The sequence below is a fragment of the Tetrao urogallus genome, assembly GCF_951394365.1.
Source record: "Tetrao urogallus genome assembly, chromosome: 4".
Classification (NCBI taxonomy): Eukaryota; Metazoa; Chordata; class Aves; order Galliformes; family Phasianidae; genus Tetrao; species Tetrao urogallus.
The window spans coordinates 18,030,658-18,046,526 of record NC_136817.1 but is presented as its reverse complement, the minus strand read 5'-3'; the positions used below and the strand labels follow the sequence as shown (position 1 = coordinate 18,046,526).

Genomic DNA, 15,869 nt, shown 5'->3' with positions numbered 1-15,869 from the left:
CTTGATTCCCCAAGAAGGTTCCATTCTAATTCTAAATTAAAGGAACATAAAGTACCTTAATGTCACCAACTATGGGACTATTTCAAAACACAGAACAAAACTGTTGAGGTTCTTGTAAAACTCTAATGAGCTATTCTTCACAGCAAAGTGTTAGGTGCTATTAGACTCACAGGGAATTACAAAGCTACTTGAGTCAGCCCTTTTTCAAGGCTCCTTTGTATTGTAGTAGCTCGAAGGCTGATAAAGTAGCACAGGCATTTGATATATGAGCGGTCAGGATTCGAAGCTGTTGGAGATTAGGCATAAGCGTCCGAAAGGATTGACCCAAAAGACACTTGGAGAAAACTGCCAGTTGACAAAATGAAGCAGAAGGGACTGATGGATATGCACTTGTTTCTCCTCATCCCACACTGCAAACAAGTTTGTTTCTGTCTCCTTCAATTTAAAACAGCTGCAGTTGGCTGTCACTTCAAGGGGCTTAAATCAGTAATCGAAAGGTCAAAGTCCCAAGCTTGTGCCTTCCAACCAAATTTACATATCCAAGTATTGCATACACAGCCATTGGTAGGACAAAAAAATGAGACTAAAAACTGGACAAAAAAGTTGTCTTGCTTTCTTAGGAAAAAAAAAAAAAGTAAAAACCTCTGGCTGCTATGTCCTTGTAGTAAATCACTGTTTCTACCAACTGTCCTGTTTCTGGACTATATGTGACTCTCCTATGGCCATCAAACTTTATGTTTCTATCACTGGAAGTACTAGCCAGGGCATTATCACACCAGGTATTAGCTCTGGGAAAGGGAAAAACTGAAGGCAAACCTACAAGGAAAGCACAGTAATGACCTTGCACCTTTGTGCTTTTGAAGTCATTATCTTCCTGTTTCCAAAGCCCTAAAGCACAGAGGGACAGTATAAAATCACAGTTTCCCTTTCACTGCTTCAGTGAAACCTTCACTGAACCTGTTTTTATTGTCTATACAAGCAGGAGCAGTACGACGAAACATAATTTTATTGCACATAACCTATCTTATATGCTACCCCAGGAAAACCCTGTTTTCCAGGGCTAAAACTGATTTTTAAGTATTAAATATTCTATTAAAGCCTAAAATAAAATATAAAAATAACAACAAAAACAATAAAACAAAACCCACAACCAACCAATAAATTAAAAAATTCCACCCAAATAAACAGAACAAAGCCCCGACAGACCTCCCATCAGGTAGGAAACACCAAAAATAGCCACATGTTGAAACAGCAGCAAACATTTTGGAGGAAAGTAGATTGATAGTTTTCCTGCTGTACACTAATCTTAGTATTTGCCACGAATGTAAGTTAAAATATTTCTATTAAGAAGTACGGTTAATTACTTTCCTTCCATTTATTTACTTTTTTGCTGTTTTTTGCTTTTTTTTGTTTTCATTTAAAGCATATATTAAAACTAAAAAATGCTGTGTATGTTTGTTTCACTCCCGCAGGTCAGCGTTTGGGAGATTAACTGCTGCTCTTTTGGCTGAGGACAGTTACGCTGCTGTTCAAGGAGAGATGCATGGAAGGGAAAACTGGACATTAAGAAACACCACCTCATGCATCAACTGCAATTAGAGTGCTTTTAAACTTGGCAAGGTGTCAGAAGCTATAAAACTATATTCCTCATCTCGTGTATTTGTACATTCACCAGGCCATGGTTAATGGCTTCCCGACTCATATTGCTGTCTCTCTTTAACAGCATTGACAGCAAAGGTGTCATGCTGCAGAAACAATTGCCTTCTGCATATCATTTAGCTTTCAAATCAAGTCAGCATATTTTTCTTCTTCCCCATTTAAGGAGTGATTTTGTCTATAGCACATCTAGGTTTGTGTCATAGCTTATCTTTCTGCAGTCAAGACGTCCTCAAAAACAATCACACAGGGACAGGCATCACTAAAACAAAACGTGTCCTAAAACCTTATAGTGCCTATGTAAAAGTATGACATACTACTACACTTAAAATGATACCAACAGCCACAGTGCACCCTCAAATAAGAGTTGCAAGGCCCGAAGAGCTTGTGTAAAAATATCCTCAGAAGATTCTCTTGAAACTTTCCTTACAAAGATAGACTGCAGGAAAGATACTGTGGGCAGATTGGACATATGTAGCTATAGTCCGTAAAGATTTTGCTGTACTTGTAAAAGCAGTAAAAAAAAAAAACAAAACAAAAAAACAAAAACAAACAAACAAACAAAAAAAAACACCAAACCAAACCAAAACAACAACAACAACAAAAAAACAACCAAAAAAAAACCCAAAAAACCACCAAAACCTCCCAGATGTACAAAAATCAAATCCTGAACTGGTAAATCTGCAAATTTTGCATTAGAAGTTCTCCTAACACAGCCCTTACCTTCTGTTTTGTACAAAGTTCTGTTGTCTTTGAGTTATGGAACCAGCCACAAATGATCCTGTTTTCATGACATAACTATACAAATAAACTGTAACCTAATAGAAAATGCTAGAAAAGATACCTTTTCCCAATTTTAATATTAAAAATACTATAATAGTAGTGAGTAAACATTTGTCTACTGCAGAAAAGGACACCACCACCACTAGAAGTTTTTAAGCATGTAAATCCCCAGTTCTTCTCTTGCCCATGATCATCTGAAGCTATTTAGGTCCAGTTCAATGAATTCAGAAATGGTCTCAGAATGATGGAAACAGAAATTTCCAGCAAATGTACTATTGTTCTTTCACCCACTCAAAATCAGGCAGCTAAATTCAGTATGACTGTAAGTGCTCCTGTGCTCCTGATGACAGGAGAGGCTTAGAATGAATTAGAAAAAAATACTATCACATCAGCAAATTATGATGTCAAGGCACAGCTGAAAAAGTTACAGAGAAAGTTACTATTGAGGATCTTTCTGATCATTTCCAGAAAGGTCTTCAGCAAAACACCTTGAGAAGCAGAAATATTTTGATTTTTCTTCCAATTAATATCAACTACCACAGCAAACAAAATGCCAACATGCCAAGAAGAGTACATTAAAGCCAGCCACTTGGCTCAGGAGTGTCAAGTAGTTCAAAGAGCAACTCTGGACAGCACAGCAGTGTTGCCTTGATCCAAGTCCTGGTCCTCTTGTGCCTGTATTACCCATATGATTGTGTTAACATTGAGAGACCAGCTCTGTCTTTCCTGTATTAGTTTGGGTAAAACACATCTTTTGGCACCCTGCCCAATGAACCGAATTTGATCAGTGCAGAGCACTGCTTGGGCTGAGCTGACAATTTGATAAAAAGCTGTCACTATGAATGCATAAAACCTACTTCAGATCAGTTTTGAAAAAGTATCAGCCACTAGAGTACATATTGAAGGAATTCAGGCTGTTGAAATCATACCTCTCCTTAATAGAGCGATCTGTGCCCTTGAGGTATATGCCTCTATGACCAGAATTAAGCAGCTAAAAATAAAATGGCTGGAGGCCCTGGCCTTTCTTGTTTGTAACAGAAAAACAGCCTGGAGGCCACTGTTCTGAAATAAGTTTGGTTTCGGTGGGATTCATAACTCCATCTACACCAGCTGGTTGATATCCATCTCGCCCTAAGAAGAAAGCCTGTCAGTACTGCTATATTTTCCAGTCACTAGAATGCAATCAGTTGTAAGGATAAGGAAATACAAGAGGCCCCCAAACTAAATTCAGTCTACTTTTACTCTAAAATACATAAACAAGGACAGAGGGGAAAAAAGTAGTTTCTCAGACATGTTACTGTGATTTCCATTTCAAATCAGGCTTGAATTATTTCCTTTCAACTTGCTTTTCACCCCCCTAAAAATTAACTTAATGTTGTTTGTTTAAGAACTGGAAAGCTCTCCTGGCCCACTCACCAGCTGAAATTAAGTGGAAAGTCTTCAACAGGACTCAGCTGGCCTGCAAACCTGTCTGGGAATCTGTGAACTGCATTCAATGATATTTCCTTCCTCTATATTTCTTTATTTGAAATAAATGCTAGTACATACCCTTCATTTCTCCAAAGAGATGTGGTAATACTACTTTTGAAACATGTCCGACATAGTACAGTAGGGGGAATATCAATGGGAAAATACATATGAATTAGAGTAACAATGAGCATGAGAAAAGCAATAAGCAACATGCACACCAAGACTCTATGGCTACTAACAAGGAAGGGAGATTTCTTTGAAGTTTATCAAACTGCTATTGTCAAACTATTGGAACAACCTGAACTGAAATGACCTGTACTGACTACCATTCTGTTCTTGATACATCCTTACAAAATAATAAAAATAATTCCTACAGAAGAAAAAAAAAACAGTGCACAGGTTTCTGTTTACCCAGGTTTCTGTGACAACCCAGTTGCACCAGGGTAAATTTAGGTTGGACATCAGGAAACACTTCTTTACAGAAAGGGTTGTTAAGAACTGGAATAGGCTCCCCAGGGAGGTGGTTGCGTCACCATCCCTGGATGTGTTTAAAAATCATTTGGATGTAGGGGCATGATTTAGTGGAGGGTTGTTAGTTAGGGTAGTACGGTTAGGTTGTGGTTGGACTCAATGACCTTCAAGGTCTTTTCCAACCTGAGTCGTTCTATGATTCTATAACACTCTCTCAGACTGCAAGAATTACTAGGTGGCTACTTCCTAGTTATTCTTCTCAACAAGATAAGCAGAATGTGGCTACAGTTTCCTAAATGCACAAACAAACAGGGAATGTAAACATCCTTTCAAGATGACTGGTAATATTTCATAGGATTTGGCCTGAAAGAAAAAAATATATGTGAAACGATGACGATAAGTTTGCTACTATGAAATCTATCAGTTAACAGTCCTGCACGAACAGATGGGTTGTGTAAAATTACACTTACTCTAATATTTAGAGATTGTCCAAGAAAAGTGGTTCATACGTCAAGGGATTAGAAAGTCGTTCTAAGTGTACTCAGAATTTATGATCTAGTTTCCAGACCAACCGGTCAGACTTGTCAATCGTCTCCTATTTTGCACTATTTCAATTAAAGAAGAGGTGAAGGGAAAGCAAAAGAAAAATTGCAGGCACATATATGATGGTGATGACCTAAGTGTATTATTCAAGTGCTTGTGGACAAGGAAAAGTTAATTCACTGTCGACATTCATCAGTTGAAAGATATTCAGTGCTCAGATGAGGAATGCATTCACATACAATTTTAAGCACGTGCTTAGAATTCTACCTTTTAAACTAAGGAAAAATAGTAATGTGGATCTTCATGTACCACACACACTGCTGTTGAGCAGAACAAGTTCACTGATTAAAAGGCTACCAAGACAGTACAACTTTTTTAAAGCTTTCTAACTCTCTATCTTCTTAAAAGGAGATGCATCACACACTGAAGTTGGTCTGCAATCAGCATTAATCTCTCTGAGTAAAGCCAGGAGTGCCAGCAGTCAGCACACAGTACTGGCCAAACTTAATGTATATAGACTCCTAAAAAGGCTGTACACAGATGTCTGACACTGAAATTATCACTCTGGTTGTCATTCAACTGTGCCTCGTGAGAAACACTGCACTAAGAATCTGTTTTTATTGTCCAATATGGAACAATGGACCTTTTGGTAGCAAAATATTAGCCTGGGAATCCTAGACTGCACTCAATTTACTAATACTAAATTCAGATAAATATTGCTTCAGCTTGGATTTATTTCTACCATTATTTTAAAGCTAACAGAACTTATTTTTTAAAAGAAACTTCAACATTCAACTTTCATCTGCTTATACTCTACTTCAACTTTCTATCTGCTTATATAACACATTTTCTGCACATAATGTAATGCTTACAAGTCAACCTTAGCTACCAACTGTAAAACACCCAAATCTGACTACATTTTACACGTATCTGGCCAGTTTTTGTGCTGATATCTAGACTTAGTTTAGTAATTCATTAAGTTTTTTCTTAAAATTTAGAAGTAGTCCATCCACACTAAATAATTACATTATTTATGTATACACTTTCTATTACTTTAAGTAATGACTGTTTTAGATGCCATAAATAGAACAAAATAAACATAAAAACATCCAAATGTTGGGATTATTTGGTTGTTGTTTTTTTTTGTTTCTGTTTTTAAATGCAATTCGAAGTTGATAAACAGCAGTTAAATAAGTGTTTCACTTTAGGAAGACAATTTCAGATCTGTTTCCTTCCCCATTAAGCATGACTGCAATCCAGTCTACTCAGTCTCCATAAAACAAATGTACAATCACCTAATCCATCTCAAAACAAACCCCAAATCTAAGTCTTCCAAAACTATACGTTAATACGTTAGTAACTAGACAAGCTTTTCATATCTGGCACATCTGAGTTATTTCACTGACATCCATTTCTCTGCACATATAGGCAAAGATTTCTGAATAGACATCATGTGAAGATACGTTAAACACTTTGATAAAACATGAATCATCACTTCTATTCAATGTGTTTGCAACTATGTAATCCACTCTTCTCTCATTGTTCTGCACATACAAAGAAAATCATGCTATAAAATGTGGTCCTGCATTCACATTTTAGTCACATTAATTACTTGAATTCTATACACTAGTACCGTCTGTGCTTGCACCTACTTTCAATCATTCGTGCTAGAATTAAAAGGAATCACAAAGGAAACAAGGAAAAATCTCAGGACTTAACACAAATTTACTTTGTAACATAATTTTTTTAACGTACTGTGTGTTACATATACCTAGCTCCCAACTTATTTTTAATGTCATTGTTCACAGTAGTCATAATGTTCTGAACATAAACATTGAAAAATAATAGATTCATGGCATGATTACCACCACTATAGTGAAATTACTCATATCATTTCCTCTAGCCACTGTTAAAATGCAGGTTGTATATTACAATAATAGAAGCTTACTGTTAGGAAAGCACAATTTACATGGAATTATTTAGAAAAACTTAGTGCCTTTTTCTCAAGGGCTCTTGGGGAGGGAGGTAGAAGAAGGCAGAATGAAGGCTGCTCCAAAAGTAATGCCTCCTATTTTATTTTGTTGGCCAATGACATCACAGGTGGATGTTAATGGATGGCAGGATAGGTTGAACCTTCCCACTAATATTTGATTCCATGTTGTTGCCATGTGACAGATGGCAACAGAGGGGCAGTCTGACAGAACAGTGTCTGACATGAAAATACATATGAAGCAAAAATGCGTCACTGAATTCCTCCACGCAGAAAAAATGGCATTCATTGATGCTTGCTGAGCACTTATGGAGACCTGACAATAGATGTGAGCACAGTGAAATGCTGAGTGGGTGGTGCATTTCAGCAGCAGTGGCAGTGATATGCAAGACAAGCCGTATTCCCAATGGCCATGCACAGCTGTTACTTCACAAATGAAGAGTATCTTGATCAGCCTATCAACTTGAATAAAGTGGATTATGACCAGGGAACTGAATATTGGCTTCAGCGCATTGAAAGCAATGGTAGCAGTATTGGAATATCACAAAATTTGTGCTAGGTGGATCCCATAAATGTTCACATGGGAACAGAAACAACACTGTAGGCAAACTTGTAAAGATCTATTGAACCAATATGAGGCTTAAGGTGACAGTTTCCTGGACTGCATTATTACCAGTGATGGGACATGGTGTCACGACTGTAAGCCAGAGTCAAAACGGCTCCATGGAGTGGTGAGATGTGAACTCCCAATGTAGTAAAAGTTGAAGACGTAGCCCTCAGCAGGTAAAGGGATGTGGATTGTGTTTTGGGAGAGAAAAGGAGTGGAAGCTTGCACTTCCACAGTCAGACCAATTAAGAAGACGACCTTTCTCTTGCAGAACAGTAACACCAGACCCTATTCCAGTGTGAAGACTGTGGAGCACATTGCTCATCTTGGCTGAACTGTCCTGCCACACCCACGGTACAGTCCAGTTTGGGCATCTTATGACTTCCATCTGTTTGGGCCAATGAATGATGGACAGCCAGGGCAACATTTTCCTTGCAATGACTCTGTCATTGCCACTGTGAAATAGTGGGGTCATCTCCATTGGTGCAGATTTGTATGAGCGCAGCATGCAGGCTCCTGTTCATCGTTGGCAAGAATGCATAGCTAACAGTGTAGACTATGCTGAAAAATAGTGTTTTGTAGCTGAGAATTTGCTCTATCAAATAGTGTTTTTGTGCACTTCTTATTTGTTATAGTTTCCATGGAGGCATTACTTTCTGAGCACCCTATATGTAATATGTTCTTTATACACTATCATTGCTTACTTCTCAAATACAGTGAACAAGCTACAGTATCATTTTCCTTTTGGTATTCCCTGCAAGTGCTTTTCAAGTTCACTATTAATGTTAGTGCTTATGAGAACAACAGATGGTTAATACTGTTTGCAGCCAGGGAGGGATATTACTTAAAAACTTCACCACACAGTTTTGCCAAAAAACCTTAGCAGGGCTTTGAAACAGCCCTGCTGCTTCTCATGGAGCACTGTCCCAGACTAGGAGTCAGCATAGTGAAACATAACACTGACTTGACTGAGTTACCATCTCCTCCCAGTTGCACTCAAGACTATTTCTTTTCTAATAATTTCTCTGCATTTTCATTCCCAAGTTTAATTTATATTATTCTCTACCTGCTTTTCCAGCCTAATCATTCTCTATTTTTGGCTTGTATTAACAATGTGTTGTCACTGTACAAGCACATAAACGTAACCACTTGCATCATGGAACTGAGTTAACAGAAATTAAACCAAAATAAGCTGTAGAAAAAAATGTAGTTCATAAATATACTGAATCAAGTCATACACCGCTTACACGGATGTCTATCAGTCACCACCAAATCTGAACGTGAGATTTTTGGAGTAACCATGTTCACTGACTAAAACTAGAAAAAATAACTTCAGAGCACAAATCAGATTTTATAGTCTTTTCCATGAGACTGATTTGAAATTAGAACCTTGGATGTCCTTCTGTAAATTGCCCGTGTGAATGAGCCTTGAGTTGCTTTAATCAGTGACACAAATAGGTGCTATGTTGACAAAGTCAAGTGAACTCACCATTTGTCCATCTTTCCCAGGAACACCAGGCACTCCAACAGAACCCTGGTGGGAAAGAGATGCCAGTGTTTAGCAAATCAAACAGGCTGAAAACTTTCACCTCTTAATACAGCACCTAAAAAAGATGGTGAATGCCAGTATATTCTAAGTGCAATAAATTTTTCAAAAGCTAATTTATATTCAAGTTGAGCTCTCTTTACAAGTGACTGTTTATATTAATCATACATGTTTTTGTGTCGTACGTTCTTATGCTCTTACAATGTACGTTTTAGTGACTGTCCCACTGTATTGCCTCTTTCAGAAAGGAGCCTCAAGTTGGTGGTAACTTTGTTGTGAATGCTTCGTAAAACATGTAAGGATTAAAATGCAATTCCATTTAATGCTCTGGATAAATTTTGAGTTTGTTCTGACACAGCCTAACATAGTGCTTGAACAAAATCATTAACACTTCAAATGCTTTCAAGCATCTGAAATGGAGAGATGTGCTCCAAGACCAATAACTGGCAGGGTCAATCTATCTTAAAGCTTTTAAGAGATAATCTGCAATAGTTCAGCCTGACGGTGCAAATTACCAACAACCTTTTAAACTGCTTCAGTATTAGTGCAGTCAGAATTTCAAAAAACAACAAAACATGGACCAAAACCAAGGACTAGACAAAGCAGCAGCAACTCATAATGTAACAGAAGTCTTTTTACAAACTCTCACTCTATTTTTTATGATGGGCAATTTTGTTTGAAGAATCTTATCTGACTGTTGCTGCAGACGTCCAGCAAAAATCTCAGGCACGAGAAAAGGAGCTCGCACAACACCATCCTCTTTTTCTGTAACAGCAATGGTGCACGGCAAGGAATCTGATAGTGTATTTTTATTTTCCATTAATAAATATCTGAACGGGTTACAGATACAGATATTTGAACGGCTGGTAACATAAAAGATTGGCCAGGAGACTGGGAAAGGCAGAGGCTGTATCAATGGTGAGATGCGCAGTTGCTCAGCGCCTGTGAAAGAAATGGGTATCCTTTGAAGCCCATCGGGTCCTGAGGCCCAAAAATCAGTGCACAGCATTTTTCCCTCTGCTTACATTGGCTGGGGGCTTCACTAGAAGCAGACACCTACACCCAAAGGAAATACATCCAAAATGGATGCATGTTTACCAATTAATAGAGTTGAGGAAATAATGGATGGAAAAATCCTGTGAAGCAAAAAAAAAAAAAAAAAAAAAGGAAAAAAAAAAAAGCTTATGAGTGCTTCAAAAAAAATCCAACACTTGAGTGCCCAGCAATCTCAAGCTCACAGCAGAGCTCTAAGCCAGTAATAAATAATACACTGACATCTCAGCTCGTGACCATTACCCTGAATGCTTTCTCCTTATTCCCAAAGCTTTCACTTTGGCATTCTGGTGCCCCTATATGCTGGATACATGGTCATGAATGCTAGCCACTGCAAATGGCTAATGCAAATTCTGTAAACACATTTTTTGTTTAATTCTTCCAGAAACTTGTAAGAAAAGGCTCAGAAGGGCATTATGACATCTGTCTGATCTCCTTGTAACAGTTAATCTTCCCAGGGACAGTCTCATACATCTGCTGACTTTTCTTATGAAACATGAGATATCAGAAAGTTTAAATAAAATTGATTCTACCATACCCTTAACCAATAAATGTTTATCATAAATTGAAAAGCTCACCAGAACATGCTTGTTTTTTTTTTTTTTTAATGTTGTACATATAAAGTATCCCACTCTGCTATTTCCTGTAACGTCAATTTCAGAATCAGATGAGCTTTACAATGTTACATTCTTGCATTGCTAAACATGAAGGGTAACCTTCTCCCTCAGTTTGTAAACTGTACAGCTCACAGCTGATAAAATCCAATGGATTTACATGCTCTGGGATTACATTTTTACGTATCAGGAGGCTTTTGTTTCTTCAAGAAGTTCAATTTTAACAGATGCAACCTAACCTTCACTTTAAATAATATTTTAAAAGAAGAAAAAGAGGTGACAGCTTTGCCACATACATAAGTACTACTTATTTCTTTCCCTTCTTTTTTCTTTATACAAATTAAGCCTGCTCTAATTAGATATCTTCCATAACAGTTCTTATCTTTTGAAATCAGTCTCAAAATGACCTGCCTTGGTGGTGTGTGGGTGAGATGCTGGAATGGTGCCACTTACTAGCTGCTATTGCTGATATACCTAGGACTGTTTTAATGGTGCAGTACCATAAATCCAAAGCTCACTCCATCAGACTGAGGCACTCAGCTTTAATGAGTGCAAATAATGCTGAAAGCTTCCATAGGAAGTCAGATCTCCGATTACCAAAGGAACAGGAAGACAACAGCAAACCACCTGAATACAGCCAACTAAGAACCATTTATCAGCAACACCTATACCCTTTGTTTCTGTTGGTCAATTTTTTAGTCATATGGCATTGATCTACTTGAGAAAGGACATGCATTCAATCAGAAATTCTATCCCTCCATCTTTCACAATGTTTCACCTTTGGTTTCATAGCTGTGCCAATACACGAATAAGAAAATTATAGCAACCTTTTCACCTGAAAGTTAAGCAGACAGATTAAAAACATTCTGCCCTGCATTGCTTGAACTTCCTATGATAGGGAAAATGAGAAATCTTATGTCTAACATTATATGACTACATTTTACAAAAACAAAATACCACAAAATAGCATCTAAATTAACAGATTCAAGGTGGTGTGCAATAGCTAATTCCATTCACCTTTTCTACTTACAGTTTGGAACCAGAAGCTGTAATGGTATTGTTGTTTATACTATACCTTTTGTCCTGGAGGCCCTTGAGGTCCCTGTAAAGAGAAAGAAAATGTAATTACTCTAGCTAATTTAAACTTCAGTGTCCAATTAAAACCATCCCATTGTGTAAGCATTCAGATACTGGAATGAAACCAGAAGAAATTTTCTGCATCGACAAAAAGTAAAATGTTCTACAGAAAACGCAAATGGATCTTTTCTCTTTTGGAACAGATTTTACTTCTAAGTAGAAGATTCAAACTTCCCCCCTTCCTAACATCTTCTCTTCCATTCCATCTATTTCTTCAAATACTGACAAATCTGTCAGCATTAAAAAGACTGTAGTTTTTCTTCTTCTTCTGATCTAACAATCAGTTGTGGTCCACAATAATTTTTCTGCCCAGCAGTAAGTTTTCCACAAAAATTTGGCTTATGCCACTAACTTTTTACTCTGTTTTTAAATAGAGAAGCATTAGCCTCTCTATAGTTTCTAGATCATTAAAGGTATTGAAATTTATTTCTATAGTTTAACTAACATGTGATCTATGCCATCAGCCACAAGTAAAAAAAAAAAAAAAAAAAAAACAACTTTCAAAAATCTTTAAGAATTCTCTTGAAAGTAAAGAAGAACCATTATAACCTTATGATCTGAGAATGCAGGAATACCTAAATCCAGGAAAGGTTAGCTGCTTAATGTCTTACAAGAGTGAGTCTCATTGATATTAGTTGGACCCATTTCTCAACTGGCATCTCTGAAGCACCCAATTTATTTGTGGCCAAAAAGGGGAGGCATCAGGGAAACAGAACAGTAAAACATGTATATGACATCATGTCAGTCTGCTTTGATTAAATCAGACCACATTTAGTATGGTCATCTACTCTTTTCCACATGTTCCTACAGGAGGTGCTCATGCAGTTTGTGTGTGCTGAAGCAAACTTAAGAGAGATTAATTCTGACTGTGTCAAGTTGAAAAACAAAAAGCCAGAATGGGAGAATTCGGCTTGTTTTGATGTTTGAAAAGATAGAAGAAGAATTGATGTCAGAACAGGAATTATTCAGGATTTCACCTTGAACAACAGGATTGCTGCTTCAAAATGGCAAATTTTGTATTTAAGATAGGGTGAATATAGGTTAAAACTCCCTTTTTTTTTGGTAGATCCAGGTCGTGTTGGAATGTTGCCCTGATGCAACATTAAACTGGTAACACAGAAAAGCTCCACTGCTTGTAACTGCTGGTACTGGATTCATTGTCTTAGAAAAACAAGGATCTTGCAAGCATTTCCCTTTTTCAAAGGGACAGATTTTGCAAATAGAAAACCATCTGCGATATACAGAATGACAGACTAACTTTCTTTTCTTTAAAAGGATGTGAAAATAACCAAACAGTCAGATCTGATGATAATTAGAGTGATAATTAGTGAATAGAGTGATTACCTGCTTTTTCTGACTGGAGAAAAATCCCACCAGCCCACTGCATTTCAGTAAACTGCTATTTAAATCTCTTTTTTCAGTATGTGCCTGAATTCTAACTCTAAGATATACCCGAGGATGAGAGCACCTGTAATAGTGATTATGGCAAATGAACAGTCTATTACCTGAGCACCACTTGTAAGCAGTCTCCAAGAACACTGAAGACAGGGAAGAAGACAAATAAATGAAGAAAGTCAATAGGATGTTGCTAGGTGAGAGTGGCCTACTGGGGAAGGAACCGAACCGTGAATATAACATATTCCATTTAAACAGAATTTTTCCCTTTGTTCTAGAAAATGAAGAAAGTTTCTTCCAGTGCCTCACAGTATGGCAAGTGATGAGCCAGGAATCTTCCCTTTTGCCAAGAAAAATACAGGTTTGGCTATCATCTTAAAAACTCCAAGAAATTCATGTTCAGACTACAGTTTACCCATATCACCATTACCAAAGTAAGCTCCAAATATCCAGGCCCTGGGCATCATTTTGCTTTTGACTTTTATTAAACAGTTCTACTACGTTAGCTTCCATCAATAGGCCAGAACAACTGAAGACTACTTCATATTTCATATCTGTTTCTTTTATGTGCATGGAATAAGTGCTTACTTTTCAGTTTCCAAATACATAAGAAGCTAAACATAATCTTTTGGACACATTCAGCTAAACCAAAATACCATTTGGAAGCCTTCAAAACAAAGCTACTATCTGAAGGTAAAATTGCTACTCAGTTATTAGGAATATCCCCCAAAGTAAATTGTGAAATGTGTTGCTCATCTGAGTACTTCTGCGCTTAGAGTCTGCAGCTGTCAACTTGTGGGATGGATTTGATTCAAGATATTGCAAATGTCTCCAGAAACATTTCCTTCCCTAGAATTTTCCCTTCACTGCTGCTACCATTCCAGCTCCTCCAGAGGACTTACTGAATAAGAAAGTATTTTCATAGAAGAAAAATCTTGCCTTCATTGCATTTTTAGAATGGATGATTCAGAGAAGAGCATTAGGCACTAATCATCAGTTATTTTAAACAATGAGTAGTTTTCCATTTCTGGTACTTAAACTTTACTCAGACTGGAAGTTACTCTCATGTCTCATGACCTCTGAGCTATTACACCACTTGATGACCAGCACAGTCCTCAAAAATACAGCTACCTTCAGCAAGCTAATTGCAATTAAAAGCTTAAAATGACACATTTTACAATTTACACACAAGAGTTTCTTATTCTGTATGTACTCAGAATGTAAAATAATTATATAGAATTGATAACTGCTAGAGAATCCAAGTAGAAAATGGGAAATGCAATATGATCATGTAGGGTTTTTTTTTTCTTAGCATTTAGCAATTAGCAATTGATCTGAGGAGAGCACTATATATATGAAAAATCATGTCATCGATTTGTTTGAAGTCATTAATTAGAATCTTTGAAAATTACCCTTTTTTCATACATGCACTGAGAAACTTCAGTTGAGCTGGCTGTAAATTTTGGTCAAGAGAGTTGCCCAGAACAGGAAAATAACTAAAAATAATAAAAACCATTTTAAATCTCTATTATTTCAGATATCCTGAACACTTCCTAAAACCATTTTCTACCTTGTGTAACTGATAAACTACCTATACAGATATGACAAGCAATAGTATGGGTTTACTGAAGTAGATTCTCAAGTTAATTCCTCAGTTGGAGAGTACAAAAAGAAATTGCATTGCTACCAAGAAATTCAATAACTATTCTTGTGTCTCTGGGGATGGAGCATTGTCTGATATGTACCTAAGTACTTGGAAAAATTGGGCATCCAAGGATAAAAAGAAGTTTTTAAGTGTTCTACAAAAGAAATGAATTTTCACAATGAATGCCATTCTTCAGCCACTATTCTCAAGGGATCTACAGAGCTTCTTTCATATCAAATATTAGCATTACAGAAATGATCAAATGAAGTTACAGCTGGATACGCTCAGGTGCCTTCACTAACAACTACTCAAAATTAAAAAGAAAAAAAAAAAAAGGAAAAACAATGGAAAAAGTTGCCACAAATGTAGTCAAAGAAAATTCACTGAGTCCAGAACTCTTTCTAGACATCTGTTTATATGTTAAGTTTTCCTTTTAAAGTTACTTTGCTGCTTGTGCTTTAGCAAACTGCAAAATAAGAAATATTCTGCCCTGCAAGTGTTAAAGCTGCGGTTCAAAGACACAGTAATTCAGGGTGTGATACCTCGCAAACAGCCTCCCAGTGTGTTTTAATTTTCAACTTCAAGTGGCTCAGTTGTTAAACATTTAAATAAATATATGAAATAGAAAGCTTGGAGCATTTTCCATTTGCAGGTCTGTGCTAGATGTAATGATTTGTTCTGTGAGGTGTTAGATGTCAAGGACAGCAAGCATGAACACCAAATGAAAATGCCTAACAAAAATATAATGAGAAAATGAAAGTTTTGGCGTACTGAAAAAATTATAAACCAAAATACATCACAATAGAGCAATACATTCATACTGAAACTCTTATTCCAATGCTTGGTAAAAAACAAAAACAAACAAACAAACAAACAAAACCCCAAACCTTTTTTTTTTTTTTTTTTTTTTAAGCTTTCATACTACCTTTCTAAAGTAAAAACTCCTTGTAATAGAAGGC

At 36.8% G+C, this 15,869-nt stretch overlaps 1 protein-coding gene across 1 annotated transcript in view; it reads right to left on the bottom strand.

Moving 5' to 3' along the window:
* The window catches only part of COL25A1 (collagen type XXV alpha 1 chain), a gene marked incomplete at both ends in the record, with an annotated part of 291,350 nt that overhangs the window by 57,549 nt on the left and 217,932 nt on the right, over nt 1-15,869 (bottom strand). The window contains 2 exons of the mRNA XM_079535114.1: nt 9,010-9,054; nt 11,809-11,835. Of these exons, the coding sequence (XP_079391240.1) occupies nt 9,010-9,054; nt 11,809-11,835 (72 nt within the window). The remainder of the gene's footprint in view (nt 1-9,009; nt 9,055-11,808; nt 11,836-15,869) is intronic.